At 52.6% G+C, this 16,188-nt stretch overlaps 2 protein-coding genes and 1 pseudogene across 4 annotated transcripts; 1 reads left to right on the top strand and 2 right to left on the bottom strand.

Moving 5' to 3' along the window:
- Positions 1-2,466: 2,466 nt before the first annotated feature.
- LOC136157874 (glycine cleavage system H protein, mitochondrial pseudogene) lies at positions 2,467-3,148 on the top strand (annotated as a pseudogene).
- A 2,397-nt stretch (positions 3,149-5,545) lies between these two features.
- Positions 5,546-11,600, bottom strand: SPEF1 (sperm flagellar 1). Of its 3 annotated transcripts, XM_065921496.1 has the most exons (8): positions 9,947-11,600; positions 8,782-9,049; positions 7,665-7,776; positions 7,159-7,315; positions 6,942-6,981; positions 6,734-6,794; positions 6,400-6,523; positions 5,546-6,301 (listed from the first exon to the last, which is right to left on the bottom strand). In XM_065921496.1, the coding sequence occupies exons 2-8, from the start codon at positions 8,888-8,890 to the stop codon at positions 6,194-6,196; spliced, it is 711 nt and encodes a 236-aa protein (XP_065777568.1). In that variant the 5' UTR covers positions 8,891-9,049; positions 9,947-11,600; the 3' UTR covers positions 5,546-6,193. The 3 variants fall into 3 exon arrangements, with proteins under 3 accessions (XP_065777568.1, XP_065777571.1, XP_065777570.1); XM_065921499.1 differs by lacking the exon at positions 6,942-6,981; XM_065921498.1 differs by lacking the exon at positions 9,947-11,600 and having other exon boundaries at positions 8,782-9,191.
- A 130-nt stretch (positions 11,601-11,730) lies between these two features.
- CENPB (centromere protein B) lies at positions 11,731-14,638 on the bottom strand. Its single transcript, XM_065921495.1, has one exon. It carries the CDS (start codon positions 14,353-14,355, stop codon positions 12,547-12,549), a length of 1,809 nt encoding a protein of 602 aa, XP_065777567.1. The 5' UTR covers positions 14,356-14,638; the 3' UTR covers positions 11,731-12,546.
- Positions 14,639-16,188: the final 1,550 nt, after the last annotated feature.

Raw genomic sequence — 16,188 nt, 5'->3', positions numbered from 1 at the left:
TCCGCCCCCTGGAGCGGCCGTAAGGTGGGACTCAGAGCTAGGTGGGGCACCTGGAGGTTGCCTTTCCCCCTAGGCTTCCAAGCCCGCCTGGCAGTTGATACGGGTATCGCTAGGTCCTGTCCTGGAAGGGAAGAACCCTCATTCTCGCTCTGCTATCTCTGGTTTCTGCATCTTCCTCTTCCGTCTCATCTCCCTGCCTCGGAGGAAATCTCCCTGCCTTGAGGATCCGAGACACATCCTTGGCGCCCGGCTGGCCCAGAAATGCATCAGAACAAAGAAGGGTGGGGTTTGGGAGAACCTCTTCAGGCGCCTCCGGGGACCACAGCCTCTGCTCTCGGTCTCTATGGAGGCAGTCGCAGTGTCAGAAGGATGCGCCTGGCTCTGCGTCCCAGGGTGCGCACCTGCAAGGAGCCTTCGGAGCAAAAACGTAGCCCTCGGATCTTTAAGGGTTCTAGCCACTGCTCCGCCTACAGGTCCTTGAACAAACAACACCCCCTCCCCATTTCGCTGACTGGAACAGGGTCCCTAAAGTACCCGCGGGGAATGAACCCTTCTAACAACATAACTAGGAGAGAGATGGTATGGGCGGCTGAAGGCCAGCTTCTTTTCAGAAAGACCGCGGTCACTGCGTCTGGGGAGCCTCCAAGGCTCCTACCCTCTGCAGGATCCCTGTGACCCCCTAACTTATCTTCTGGTCTCTGGTTAACACCCTGTTGACAGATCTTCCTGAGCTATCGTTTCCAGTGAATCCTACCCTGCTCCAAAGTGCTCTGTGCTCTGGGAGTGTCCAGAAAAACCTCAAACTTCTTAGCATCATTTTGGGTGAAACGTGAACACTCTGGTGTTTGAGATGACGGATCATCGGGAGATCTCCACATTCTGATCTCAGCCCACCCACTCTTGCTAGATGCTTTCTCTTTATCCAACTCCACCAGTCCATGTGCCCCACTTGTCTCCCCCTCAGTTGCAGTCCTATGTCTATTCTTCAAGATGGCAGACGATGTGCCCAGAGTAAGCTATAGATGTATTTTGTTTAGTCCATATGGGCTTTAAAAAATTCTAATTCAGACTTCCCTGGTGGCCCAGTAGTTAAGAACCCACCTGCCAATGCAGGGGACACAGTTTGACTCCTGGTCTGGGAAGATTCCACATGCCTCAAGGCAACTGAGCCTGGGTGGGTGCTGCAACTACTGAAGCCCCCACACCTAGAGCCCGTGCTGCTCCGCAAGAACAGAAGCCACTGCAGTGAGAAACCTTTGCACCACTAGTAGCCCCTGCTCAAGGCAACTAAAAGCCTACACACAGCAGGGAAGACCCAGTGCAGCCATACATTAATTAATTAATTAAAGAAAACTAAACTCTTGGAAAAAAAAGTCTAATTCTTCCTCCTTCTCTGCTCGTTCTTCCTCTTATTGATTGAACAATGTAGATTCAATTCTAGCCTGGCACCAAAGGCTGACACCTCAATTTACCATAGTCCTCACCAGTCCCTATTTTCTGACATTTATTTTACCTCTGGGTCTATGTAGACATCTGAATTTATGATCCCCTCCTTATACTACCTTCCCACCTGGAATGGCCTTCCTGCTCTCTCATAGGCAAAACTACCCTCCTTTCAAGACCAGGTTAATGCCTTCCTGTTATGTTTTTCTAGTCAACTTCTCAAAATCATCCCTGCTATGGACTCTTTCAGACATACAGACTAACGACTATTATTTCTTTTCTTTTCTTTCCCTTGGGACTTTTAATTGTTACCTCCTTTCAACAACTGTTTACTAAGTGTATGTGACAAGCAAGTTACTGTGCAAGGCTCTGGAGTTAAAAGCACTTGCAGTTTAGGGTGGGAGATAAAAGACAAAAAGAACTGTGATCTCCTGTCCCTACCAAACATTCCTCACACTCCCAGGCACTGGGCAGTCTGGCTAACTGGCCAGTTGGGGGGACCTGCAATACAGAGCTTTCCCTGCCTGGGGATATTACAGGCTCCCAGGGTAGGCCCCAAAGCCACAGTGCAAATGCAGATGGTTCCAGAAAGCCTCCAGGAGGAAATCAGACTCTTCATGCCAAGAGGAAGTCAGGGTAGAAGGTACCCAGCTGCCCCCCCCCCCCCAAAGTCCAACAGCCTGTGTACCAAGAATAGGGTGAGCCAGCAAGGGAGGATTTATGAGCAACTCCAGATTGAGCATATGTAAAGCATCCACTCCAGCTTCAAACACATGGTTTTCTGGACTTCATTATTTTTATTTTATTTTTTCCTTTTTTCTTCTTCTTCTTTTTTTTTTTTTTTTTGGCTGTACAGCCCAGCTTGTGGGATCTTGGTTTCCCCAAGCAGGGGCTGAAGCTGCACCCTTGTCAGTGAAAACCTGGAGTCCTAACCACTGGGCTGCCAGGGAATTCCCTGGACTTCTTTCTTTTTAATAAAAATTAAACAGTTATGGCACCGAGACCCTCTGCACCCGTGCGAACATGGCGCTGCAAGCGGTGCGGAGCGTGCGGGCCGCGGTCGGCAGCCTGCACGCCATCTCGGCACCCAGCGCGCCCTGCTCGCCGCGGCCATGGGGACTGCGGGCCATGGGGACTGCGGGCGGGTGCGGTCCGGGCACTGCGCACCGGCCCTGCTCTGCTGTCGGTGCAGAAATTCACAGAAAAACACGAATGGGCAACAACAGAAAACGGTGTTGGAACAGTGGGAATCAGCAATTTTGCACAGGAAGCTTTGGGAGATGTTGTTTACTGTAGTCTGCCTGAAGCTGGGACAAAGTTGAACAAACAAGAGGAGTTTGGTGCTTTGGAAAGTGTCAAAGTTGCTAGTGAACTCTATTCCCCTCTATCAGGAGAAGTAACTGAAATTAATACAGCTCTAGCAGAAAATCCAGGACTTGTCAACAAGTCTTGTTATGAAGATGGTTGGCTGATCAAGATGACATTCAGTAACCCTTCAGAACTAGATGAACTAATGAGTGAAGAAGCATATGAAAAATACATAAAATCTATTGAGGAATGAAAGTGGAACCCCTAAATAAACTACTTTGAAACAACTTAATCTAGCATAGTTGTCTTAAATTAGTGTTGGATAGATATTTAAAAAGCAACTTTTAGCAAAAGAAACTACTTGTAACAATGTTTCCTGAAGAAAATGCCCCTTAACTTTCTAATGCCTTCAGATAAACACTGTGTATCTTTTCCACAGAATCCTTTGATTTTTAGGCTAGGCTCCAGTTATAATATTCAGAATTCCTGAAATTATCTCTGATAAAACTAATTATAAAAATTATGTAATTCAAGGATAACATGGTTATCTTATACCTTATATGACATTGTAACTTGCTTACAGCTATCCTTGGACTTGGGTCAAAATGATCTTCCCACTAGAAATAACTGCCAGTGGAGAAAAGTTTGTTAGTTGTATAGTGTCCAGTGAAGAATATTACTGTCTTAATTTTGCAATATACTGTGTTTGCTGGTGCTATTTTTATACAGTGAAGCAACAGCCTTGCAGGAGAATAAGCAATTTAGTAATAAAATATTCAACTTCTTAAAAAAAATTTAAACAGTTATAACCTCATTGGAAAACTACTTGGCAGTATCTAATAGAGCTAATAAAATGCCAACCCTGTGACCCAGCAATTCCACTCTTATTTACACATCAAAAGACATGTATACAAATCTTCGTGGCGGCATCATTTGTAATAGCCCCCAACTGGAAACCACCCAGATGTCCATCAACAATAGAATAAGTCTTCTGCTTTCTCTCAGAAGTAACACTATTCTAGATTTTATCCTTTCACTGTTCCTTCATCTGCATGGTCACGAGCTTTTAAAATAGCTCCCAGTTATCCCTGCCTCTTGGTTTTCACACCTATGTGTACCTCTCCCCTTGAAAGTGGGCTGGACTTAATGAATTATTTATTTTGCTGCCTTGGGTCTTAGCTGCAGCCCATCGGATCTTTGTTGCAGAGTATGGGCTCTCTAGTTGTGGCACGCAGGCTTAGCTGCTCCACGGCCTGTGGGCTCTTTCCGTGACCAGGGATTGAAATTGAGTCCCCTACATTGCAAGGTGGATTCTTAACCACTGGACCACCAGGGAAGTCCCTGTCTAATGACTTTTAATAAATGGAGTACCACAAATGTGATGGATGTCACTTCTGCGATTACATTAGAGAAGATTATAACTTCCATCTTGCTAACAGACTCCATTAACTCCTTTGCTGGCTTTGATGAAGTAAGCTATCATACTGGAGATGGTCACGTGGCAAGGAAATGAGGGCAGCCACCAGTCAATAGCCAGCAAAAAGCAAACCCTCAGTCCGTCAGCCCACAAAGAACTTAACTGTCGACAACCAAGTGAACTCAGAAGTCAATCTTTCCCCAGTTTTCAGATGAGACCATAGCTCTGGCCAACACTTTGACCACAGCCTTGTGAGAAGCCCTGAACCAGAGGATCCAACTAAGCCATGCCTGGACTCTTCACCCATAGAAAATATGAGGTAATAAATATGTGCTGTTCAAGTCACTAAGTTTGTAATAGAGAAAGGAGTTCTTTTCAGTTCTGCTATTACAAGGAGTGTTGCTATGAACATCGCAGTCCATGTGTCACAAAACATAGGAACTTAAGTTTCCCCTGGATATGCTGAATATGTTGGAGAAGACTCTTGAGAGTCCCTTGGACTGCAAGGAGATCAAACCAGTCAATCCTAAAGGAAATCAACCCTGAATATTCATTGGGAGGACTGATGCTGAAGCTGAAGCTCCAATACTTTGGCCACCTGGTGTGAAGGACTGACTCTGGAAAAGACCCTGATGCTGGGAAAGATTGAAGGCAGGAGGAAAAGGGGATGACAGAGGAGGAGATGGTTGGATGGCATCACCAACTTGATGGACATGAGTTTGAGCAAGCTCCAGGAGTTATGGATGGACTGGGAGGCCTGGCGTGCTGCAGTCCATGGGGTCGCAAAGAGTCAGACACGACTGAGCAAATGAACTGAAGTGATGCTGAATATATGCCTAGGAATAGAATTGTGGGGTCCCAGGATATTCAAATGTTCAATGTTACTAGGAATGTAATGATCAGAGTTAAAGTCACACCAAGGCCAGGGTATCTTGGTCAGGGTTGGGATTCAAGCTTGGTCTAGGTCCATAGAACTTGGGGTCAGTCTGTGGGCAGGGTCGGGAGTCATACACGTTTAGGGGTGAATCCATAAGCAAGTTTGAGGGTGACTCTGTGGCTACATTTGGGAAGAATCTGAAGCCTGGACTTGTGGTTGGGTTTGGGCAATGCTGGAAGATGCTGAGAGTAAGTTTGGGGGTCAGTCATGGCCTGACTTAGTTAAGAGTTCAACTTCTAAGAGTTAGAAGTCAGGCTGTCCTAGTGCACAAAACCATCCTCCTACCAAGAAGTGGCCACTGCAGGGTCCAGCTCCCCAAGAGTTGAGACCCAGCCTGGGCCCACAAGGCTCTTTCACTTAAGGGGTGGGGATAACACAAGGGGAACAGGAACTCACTTCCCTCAGAGAAGAGAAAGCAGGCACAGGAAGGACACCATAACTTTAATGGGAACAACTCAGCTCCACATCCCCCAAATATTCTCAACATACACTGTGGGAGGGGAGGACAACTGGAAGGCACAGTCTATGGCTGAGCTCACACCTCACCCCTTCCTCTTCAGCTGCTGTGTTCTCCAGCCTTTTAGCTGGGTCCCAGGTGAGTGCCCAGGAGGGGCAAGGAAGCCCCTCAGCTGTCTCGGACAGCCTCCTCTTTGACCCAAGGTACAGAGAACTAGCCTGGATGGAGACGCTGCTGTCACCAGAGCAGGGTGGGGACCCGGTTCTAAGGGTGCGGGCCAAGCTGGGGGACCACCCCCTAAGGCCCAGCACCGGGAGCACCAAGGCAGAGTCCCTGGTGTCAAGCACTGCTTTGGGGTGCACGCCAGGTCTCTGCATGTGGCTTCTGGGTTCTGGAAAGCAGTCCATTCTCCTGACCCAGATGGAGCGGAAGGAGTGGCTCAGTTCCTGGGCTCCGCTTGGAGGGTTCCTATCCCACTGCCCCCCATGCTCACTCACACCCCAAGGGGGCGCTTGTGTCCCAGGAGGCTCACTGGAGCAGCTGGCTCCGCCCGCCCATTCGTCTGCCCTTCGAGGTGGGTGCATCAGTTGCGATGTCAGGGCTCTGGCGGATAAGGGGGCGTCTCCCAGGCTCACCGCTGCTTACGCTCTGCCTGCTGGAGCCTCCGGGAGAGGTCTTCTATGCGCACGTTCTTGAGCTGGAGCAAGTGCTCCAAGCGTCTCACCTTCATCTGCAGGACCTAGGCCAAGCCACACAGAAGTCAAGTCCAGTGGCTTGCTGCCCCCTGCCCATCTTCCCAGGCCTCAATCCCCCCGCTCCCTCCCAGTGTGCCTTCACCTGCACGGTCTCCTGCGAGGCCAACAGCTCCTGCTCCTTTTCAGCGATCTGGAGGATGAAACTTGGGTCGCTCTGCAGTGCCTGGCTGTACCCTGGAGGCTGGGGCACAGGCAGTCGGCCCTCCCTGGGGTGAGATGCAGCTTAGCTGAGGCTTGGATCTTAGACCCCACCATCACCCTTTCAGTGTCCCTGGCCAAGCCTTCCCTCCCTCTCATTGTCCCTAAAATCCCTCCATCCCTGACTTCCCCATCTTTCCAGATGCAACCCTCACCCTGACCTCCCAGGTAGAGAGAATATAAGGCTTGGTAAGGTCAGGAGCTCCCAGCTTCCTTACCTGAGTTGCCCCCGTCCCTGGGGGTCTGGGGCACCTTCCCCTCGGGCCTTCTGGGACAAACCTGAGACAAGGCAAGTATACGAATAACCCTGAAGGAGTCCTATTTTCCTGTCTTCCCCCTCCCCATAGTCCCACCCCTTCCCCCACAGGAAGGAAGGACAGGAGAAAAGCTCTTCTTGGAAGGGAAGGCAAGTAAAGGCTACCTTACCCACATCCATGTAGTCAGTGCCATCCTGGGGAGCCAGCTCCTGAAAGAACCGCCCAGAGTCTGCAGTGACCTTGGGCTGCCCACTCCCAAGGACATCCCTCCCGCTGTGGGCTCCCTTTAGCCAGACACCCTTCTCCCAACTTGTCACTGAGGCAGATCTTTCTGCTGCCTGGGAAACTCTCCTAGAACAGTGCAAGAAGCTGGAGTGAGGAGGCACCTGTAAGGAGCCGATGCCCTGCTTCCTACGTCTCTGACGCTCCTCTAGGCGCTGCCTCAGTGGAATGAGCACCAGCTCCACCACACCTGGGGCACACTGTGCTATCTTGCGCATCACGTCATCTGGTACAGAGAAGTTCAGTTTGTTCAGCACTTTCCTGGGGGTAGACACAGGGATGGTGGATTGATTCCTGGGTGGATGAAGTGAGGGGTAGGGGGAAGGAAGGAGATGCAGCAGTGGTAGCCCTTCCGTGCACAGCTCTGGGAGGAATGGAAGGGCACCCAACCTGAGCCCAGAGCATGTATGTCTCGAGGATCCTTGTCACCTCCCCCAAAGAAGAGTCCTTTGATTTTGTTACCAGATAGATTCTGTATGCATTGTCCTCCCCACCCCAGCCACCAGCCTGGACTGTGGAGACTATAGGAGGTGGAGGGGCTGGGCAACCCTTGCTCGGATCCCAGGGTAGGGGCTAGAAATCTCACTAGTGTGCCCAGGCATTCTGTTACCTGTTCAGATGACCCCAGTTGCTCAGTTTCTGCTGGAGAGAGTTGGCAGGGACATAATTGTGCATCTCCACCATCTTGGGGAAGTAAAACTTGATGACCTCTGCTACCAGGACTGAGGGAGAGGAGGTGGGAGCAGACATGGAAGGTGTAGAGATGGGTAAGGAAGAAGGAAGAGGGAGAAGGAATGGGTGGGGTGGGAGAATCAGGGGTGGCAGAGTGGTGGGGCCAAGAGAAGAGGTAGAGATGTGGAAAGGGGAAGGATAATATGGAGGGGAGGTAAGAGAGCAAGAACAGTGATCAGCCAGAGACAAATTCTCCAGAGGAGCTTCATCCCTTTGCCATTAACTCAGGGCATCTGAATACTAAGGTCTCTAGTCCCCTATTACAGAATGAGTATCCAAGAGATATAGGAATTGATATAAATACACACAAACACACAATGATACAGAGATGTAGAAACACACGCAGACACATGGGGCCATCACCAGTGTCCCAAGAGACAGTTTCCAACACACATATACACGGAAGCACAAAGTATCACATATGCATCAATATACACACAGAGAAGTGCATACGTCTGTCATTAAAATCCCAGGAGAGAGTCTTCAACACACAGACACCTAAATAATCACAAAGAAACATACGCACACAACACGCCCATTTTTACATATAGGACAGAACATATCAACTTGCATATGAACAAACACATGCTCAGACTCCCACAAGACATATAGAACACAGAATAAGCATGCACACACACACGCAGATGCACAAATACACATCTTAGTCATTAAAGTTCAGGGAAGGAGTCATAGTCACATATACACACACAATACACCCCACACAAAGGATAGAACATGTATACATAAATATGGACACACACATGCTCACATTCCCACAGATGCACACTTCTGCAATTGAAATCTTAGGAGATGGACACCCCTCTCCCTAACCCACACCTAACCCCTCTGCCACAAGCACACAAGCACCAAGAGACATGTATTCACATAGACCCTGTACACACGTACATAAAGGACAGAAGGCGTTGACACACAAAGACATACAGGACACACCCAGGCGTGCGTACGGACACACTCACACACGTTGGAGCACACACCTCCATCACTGAAGTCCCGGGACAGATTTCGCTTGGGCCGGGACAGAGGGATGTTGTCTACCCACAGATAGAGTTGGTGCAGTGCTTCCTCATCCACGCTGCCCGCCATTGGCGCCCTCGGAAAGGTCAGCCTGTTCCAGCTGTATAGCGTCCAGGGCCAACCTCACGAGCCCTCAAGACCTCTTCTCTCGCCACTGCTGAGACCCAGATCCGCCGCTGCGTCTCTAACCCAGACTCGCGTCCCAGCTGGGAGCGGCCATATTGTTTTCTGAAACCATGGCAACCGAAACTGACTCGCCGGGGAGCAGGGGCTTCTGGGAGTTGTAGTTTCCCCCCCTCCCGCTGCCTCCCTTCAGGCCTCACTTTGAAAAGGCGGTTTCTCTTCCCCGCCTCCCAAGAAACCACTTCTGCCAAATGCTGACCGGAGACTGGCCCACTCTGGGAACTGCCAAAGACAACCAGGCCTCCAGAACCCCTGCATCAGTGTCTTCAGAACAAGGATCCCCTTCAGGGTCCTTTAGCAATCAGTCCCAAGTGAAGGCAGCAGCCCAGCGTTTGTCAGCTTTATCTGGGGGTCCACTGTTAGTCACCAGCTGCTTCACATCTGGACTCTGGAAGGCTGTGTGACAGTCCTTGCCAAGTCCCTCCTCAAAGCTCTGTGCTCACAGAGCCATCTCCACACCACTGTCCCTTACCCCCCACCCCCATCCCCAGTGGAATCCTGGTGAGGCATTTAATATGTAACCCAGATTTCCAGGGAGAACACCAGACCTCAAGACCAGTGTCTTTGCAGGTCATTTAAGTCCTTAACCCTATTTCCTTCTTCATGAAATGGATATGGTTCTCATCTATTTGTCCCAAAGGAGTAATAGGGAGAATGGGAAGGATATTTACAGATCTGTATTTTGGGACTAGGGGAACAGGAGTTAGTTATAAGTAACGGAGCTTCAGCTCCTATAGACACTTCTACACCGTTCATCTCCCAGAGTTATTCTCAGTTTAGAAACTGAGTCAGTAACCAGTTCCTTTAGGAAAACAGAGCTAAGAATGTCTTAGTAAAGGGACACTTCAAGATCAGCCTGGGGAAGAGAGCTTGCTTCTGCCACAGACTAGTGATTTGGCTTTGGGCACTTTTCTGTACATGTTTTCTCATGGTTTTACCTACCTCATACGGGTTTCTTTTTTTAAGAATATTTTATTTATTTGGACGCGTTGGATCTCAGTTGCAGCACAGGGGATCTTCTGTCTTCGTTGCAGCAAGCAGGATCTTTAGTTGCAGCCTGAAACTTAGTTGCAGCCTGTAGGATCTAGTTCCCTGACCAGGGATCGCACCCAGGCTCCCCTGCGCTGAGAGCAGAGTCTTAGCCACTGGACCACCAGGGAAGGAAGTCCCCTCACAGGAGCTTTGTGAGCATCTAGTGTTTAGCAGAGGCTGGCACACAGTAAGAGCCCTATTCATGTCGATTGGTGTTATCATTAGAGATGATCTCAGTTCGAGCAAGAGGCATTCTTGTTGGCAGCAGACAAATGGAAGCATTTGCCTTGCTTGGTATTTGAGGCGAGGGACTTGGATTGGCCAGTGGCATCTAGGGAGAAGACTACTGCTCCCACCCATTTACTCCAGAGCAGGCGAAGGGGTAGACTGGGCTTGTCTCATCCTCCAGAACTCAGATGGGGACTAGACGTGGGCCAAGGTGGGGCTGAGAATCCCAGGTGCTTTTTGCTCTTAGTTCTGAAGCCTTCAAGGCCTGGAAGGAATCCCTGAGTGCCAGAGGTGTAGAAGGGAAAGTGTGGAACAGCCCCTCCACCTTCCTGTTTAAAAAGATGATATGGATAAGTGCCCCCCCCCCCCCCCGGCCCCCACATTCCAGGGTGGAGAAAGGAGGAACTGCAATGAGGTGGGGGCAGGGAAACAGAGGGGTGATGTGCCAGGCAAGGTGGGAAAACCGGTTTGGGGCCCAGAGCTGCCAGCCTGCTCAAGCTCAGGCCCTCCCCTCACTGGAACCACTGGGGCCTGAGGGCCTCAATGAGGAAGGGCCTGGGAGGGGTGAGAAAAGGCAGGTAGGATCAGCAGAGCAGGCAGTCTCACCTTTGGATGGGGGGGGGGCGGGGGGCCTCTAGAGGGCATCACACAGGGAGTGGTTAACATCCTCAACCTCTTCGGGGTGCAATGTGTCCCCAGCAATTCCACCTCTACCCTGCCACTGTTTCCAAGGATAGCCACCAGGACTGGAGATGCCAATCACTGAAAGGCGTAGAGGACTCCCTACTTAAGGCACCATACAAGGGATACCCCTACAACTCCAACCTGGACCACAGGAGCTGCCCCCAACATTCTTTTCTTTCTGCCCTCCTGCCCCTCTCCTGCAAGGATCTTCTTTAATGGGCCTTGATAAGCCTAGTTCCCAGGCACCTAGCTTAATTTGCCTCTCCAGGGACTGTTGGCTCCCTCCCTCCTATCCTAGCCAAGTGACCCAAAGCTTCTAACCCCTAAGCACTGCAAGGCCCAGCTTCCTCAAACCCACCCCCAGGCATTGGTGCACTGAAGATCCCTCCTTCCCCCAAGTCTGTGCTGACACTCAGTCATGTCCGCCTCTTTTCGACCCTATGGACTGTAGCACGACAGGCTCCTCTGTCCATGGGATTCTCCTGATAAGAATACTGGAGTGGGGTGTCATTGCCTCCTCCAGGGGATCTTCTCGACCCAGGGATTGAACCCGACTCTCTTAAGTCTCCTGCACTTAAGGAGGCAGGCAGATTAGGCAACTTTTTTTTTTTTTTTTTTTAAGGCAACATTTAAATACAGATGTTGCCCCTCACCCTGGTCAGGGCCTGGGCTGTAGCCACTCTCTCAACATTTGTCCCACCAGAACAGGGATCAAAAGGAACCGGGAAAGAAGTGTCCCCAAGACAGACGCAAGCCCAGACCATGAAGGATGCACCCTTGGCTGTTAAAATGTCCACTCCCACAAAAGGGGGGCAGACAGATTTATTGAATTCAGACTAGGAAAGGAGCAGCTGGATGGCTGGACTCTGGGCCCAGCCCCAGGCCCCCTGCCCAGGATAGGGCCCTGCCAGAGAGGGAGGAGAGGCATGGGGCCTGCAGCTGCCCACAAGGGAAGTGCCCACTATCACTCCTCTGGAGGGCCTCTTGAGAACCTCCAATCTGAAAGAAAACCAAGGGCCAAAGTAACATGGACTGGGCCAGAGGAAGGGGTTGGGAAGTGGGGAAGCAGGCTGAGGCAGGCCTGGGAGCCCGTGGTTAGACTGTGCTTCTCAAGGTGGCCTGGGGACAGGGATGTGGGGCTGCCAGCCTTGTGGGGTCCTAGGCTGGACTTTTCTCTGGAGCCCTTCCCAGAATGGCTTTGGGGTCCCCCCCACCAAAGACCTGGTGTGGATGGCAGAGGGGAGAGGCACTCTCTGGCCAGGAGCTTCCAGGGTCCACCCCTGGCTGCTACTGTGGCCTAGTCCAGTGATGGCACGGTGTGGTAGCACCGGACAGCTCCCCATCCTCCCCACCGAGTCCCCCATGCCCAGGGGCAACTGGGGAGGAAAGAGGATTCTGAAAAAGAGGCAAAAAGCAGGCAGTGAGGTTGATGCCAGCCCCAGGCCCTAGAGAGGTGACTGGGCCTGTCACAGGGCCAGGAGAATATCACTAAAGGATGTGGGATTCCCCACTCTGCCTCCATCCACAGCAGTCGCCCAGAGAGTCCTCTGCCCTGGTGCTGCCACATCCAGGTTGGGGGCATGGCTGAGCTCACTGGCTCAGCTTTGATGTCCAAGACCCCTAACTCCTGCCTGCCTGGCATGGTTCTTTCTGGTCACATGAACCAGGTCATGTTCCAAGTGGAGGATGTGGCTTTGCACACGGTCATCGATGGGGAAGGAGGTGAGGTACCTCTTGACCATAGCAAAGTAAGCCATGGCTTCCCCGAAGCTGGGTACAGGCACCTCATCACCATCCTCCTCATCATCTTCATCATCTTCATCCTCCTCATCATCATCTTCCTCTTCTTCCTCACTGTCTGACTCAGAGTCCTCCTCACCTTCCAAGAAATGGAGGGTAGGGCACTGGGCCTCCTCCTGGGCACCGTAACCTCCGAAGCTGCCACCAGCCTCCACTACACCCTGGGCCCAGTCCTCAGCCTCCAAGCCCTCAGAGGAGCTCTCTTCCTCCTCCTCCTCTTCCTCTTCATCACTATCATCAACATCACCCTCCTCTTCTACCTCCTCTTCCTCCCCGAGCTCCTCTCCTTCCCCCCCTTCCTCCTCCTCCTCACCATCCTCCTCCTCCTCCTCCTCCCCTTCACCCTCCTCTTCCTCTTCTTCCTCCTCCTCCTCCTCTTCCTCCTCTTCCTCTCCCTCACTCTTGAGGGCAGTAGTGATGGTAGCATTAGGGCCACCCCCAAAGCCAGCCTCACGAAAGCAGGCAGCTATGTCGGAAGGTTCCACAGCCTGCCAAGCCGCAGCCACGAAGTGCAGGGCCTCCATGAGGCCTAGCTGCAGGCCTGAGCGATCCTGGCCCTCTAGCGCTGCCATGGCCTTCAGCAGCATGGCCTGGCGGTAGTGGCCCTTCACCTGTTGGACCACGCCACGCTCCAGCGGCTGCACCGTGCCTGGTGGGAAGAAGGCCAGCTGCACATGCCGCAGGCCCGAGGTATCCAGGGACTGGGCAGCCAGGCGGCCAGCCAGCAGCAGGACTCGGCGAGATTCTGCAGCCATGCGGGTGTCCAGGGCCTTCAGGTACTTGGCCAGAGCCTGGGTGGTAACACCACCCTTAGAGTTGGCGGTATAGTCACAGGGCAGGCCAGCTTGGCCTGCACGGGGTTTAGCCGACTTGCCAGCCACAAGCGGGGGCAGCTTCTCACTACCATCGGCGTTGGCACACAGCAGGACACTCAGGCGCTGGGTGGCCCTGCGTGCCCGTCCATCACTGCCACACAGCCCCGCCGCTTGGTCGGGCAGGAAGTCGTACCACAGACTGGTCTCAGTGGCGCTGAACACGTCCTGGGAAGCGTAGCCCTCGGCCACCGACGGTGGCTGCTCCTCCCGAGCGCGCCAGCCCGTGGTACCCCCACCGCTGCCCTCCGAGGGCACTGCGGGAGGGCTGGCGGGCGCCGCTGGGGGCCGGGGGGCAGAGCTGCGCGACCTGGCGCGGGCCACGCCGCTGCAGGACACTACACCGTGGCGCCGGCGGAAGCGGTCCAGCCAGCCATTGGAGGCAGTGAAGTCGTCCATGCCCAGCTCCTCGGCTATACGCAGCGCCTTCTCCTTGAGGATGATGCCCTTGACCGGCAGGCCAGCGGCGCGGATCTGCTGGAACCAGGCGATGAGCAGCCCCTCGAGCTTGTCGTAAGGGGACAGTTTGTTGGTCTTGCGACAGGTGGAGGCTACACCGTACTTGCGCTCCGACGCCAGGATGGCGCGCTTGTTCTTCAGGATGGTGCTCAACGTGGACGGTGGGATGTTGAAGCGCCGCGCGATCTCGCCCTTGCGCAGGTCCGGGTTCTCCTCCACCTCCTGGATGATCCGCGACTTCTCCCGGAACGTCAGCTGCCGCCGCTTGGGGCCCATCCCGGCGCGCCCCCCGCCCCGGGGCCCGGCGCCACCGCCGCCACCCCGGGGCGGGGGGCCGGGCCCGCGGCGGGGGGCACCTGGCGGCCTCTCCCGCGCGCCCCGCCCGAGACAAAGCGGCTCGCGGGGCGGCGGGCGGGGCGGCGACCCGGCCGGGCCGGGGGCACCTTCGGGGGCGCCGGCGGGCGCGGCGCCGGGCGGTGGGCGGCAGGCGCCAGGCGCGGGCGCGGGCGGGCGGCGCGGGAGCTGAAGACAGGAAGTGTCGCGGCGCGGGGAGCGGGGAGCGGGGAGCGGGGAGCCGGGAGCGCGGCGAGCAGGGCGGAGCGGGGAGCGGGATCTCGCGGGAAGCGCGGGGACGCCCGGCACCGCCTCCAGCCCTCCGCGCCCACCCTTCTCCCCGCCGCCCGGGACAGACCGCGCGGGGGCGCTTCGGCCTGCCGGAAAGGCCAGCGCTGTGGCGTCTGGTGACCCTCTGGCAGCAGTGAGGGCTGCGGCTGTGTGCCCGGCCTTTGCGCCGGGTGGGCAGAGATTTGCTACTTTCAAAGAATAACAACCGTGTTTTGTCTTTTTTATTTTATTAAGATAGAAATATCCCGCTATTTTTCCCCCCGGAAACTGAAAAATAATGGAAACTAAAAAAGCAGCTTTCATCCCAACACCTGGAGAGGTGCACGGCTCACGATTGGATACATTTTCTTCCAGTCTTATCTCTAGGCGCATGTAGTTTTCTTTTTAAAAATTTATCGCATAAAACGAATCAGACGGTATAGGCATATATTGGCATCTCCTGTTGCTTTTTTGTTGTTCAGTCATTGAGTCGCTCAGCCCTTTGCGACCGCGTGGACTGCAGAACAGTAGGCTTCACTGTCCTTCACTGTCTCCCCAAGTTTGCTCAAACTTATGTCCATCGAGTCGGTGATGCCAGCCAACCTCCTCCTCTGTCTTCCCCTGCTCCTGCCTTCAGTCTTTCCCAGCATCAGGGTCTTTTCCAGTGAGTCAGCTGTTTGCATCAGGTAGCCAAAGATTTGGAGCTTCAGATTTGGCATCATTCATTTAACTTCCAATGAATATTCAGGACTGATTTTCTTTAGGATTGACTGGTTTGATCTCCTTGCAGTCCAAGGGACTCTCAAAAGTCTTCTCCAACACCACCATACCAAAGCATCAGTTCTTTTGCACTCACCCTTCTTTACAGTCCAACTGTCACATCTGTGCATGACTACTGGAAAAAACCATAGCTTTGACTATACAGACCTTTGTCAGCAAAGTCTCTGCTTTTTAAGACCCTTAAAGAGTCTTTGTCTCTGCTTTTTAATACACTGTCTATATTTTTCATAGCTTTCCTTCCAAGGAGCAAGTGTCTTAATTTCACAGCTGCAGTCACCATCTGCAGTGATTTTGGAGCCCAAGAAAATAAAGTCTGTCACTGTCCCATTGTTACCCCATCCATTTGCCATGAAGTGATGGAACCGGATGCCATAATTTTTGTTTTTGGAATGTTGAGTGTTAAGCCAGCTTTTTTACTCTCCTTTTATACCTTCATCAAGAGCCTGTTTAGTTCCTCTTCGCTTTCTGCCATAAGGGTAGTGTCCTCTGCATATCTGAGGTTATTGATATTTCTCCCAGAAATCTTGATTCCAGCTTGTGCTTCATCCAGCCTGGCATTTCGCATGATGTACTCTGCATATAAGTTATATAAGCATGGTGACAATATACAGCCCTGACGTACTCCTTTCCCAATTTTGAACCAGTCCATTGTTCCATGTCCAGTTCTAACTGTTGCTACTTGACCTGCATACAGATTTCTCAGGAAGCAGGTAAGATGGTCTGGTA

This window comes from Muntiacus reevesi, chromosome 2 (genome assembly GCF_963930625.1).
Source record: "Muntiacus reevesi chromosome 2, mMunRee1.1, whole genome shotgun sequence".
Lineage (NCBI taxonomy): Eukaryota > Metazoa > Chordata > Mammalia > Artiodactyla > Cervidae > Muntiacus > Muntiacus reevesi.
The sequence above is the reverse complement of the archived record's forward strand: the minus strand, read 5'-3'. Positions and strand labels throughout refer to the sequence as shown.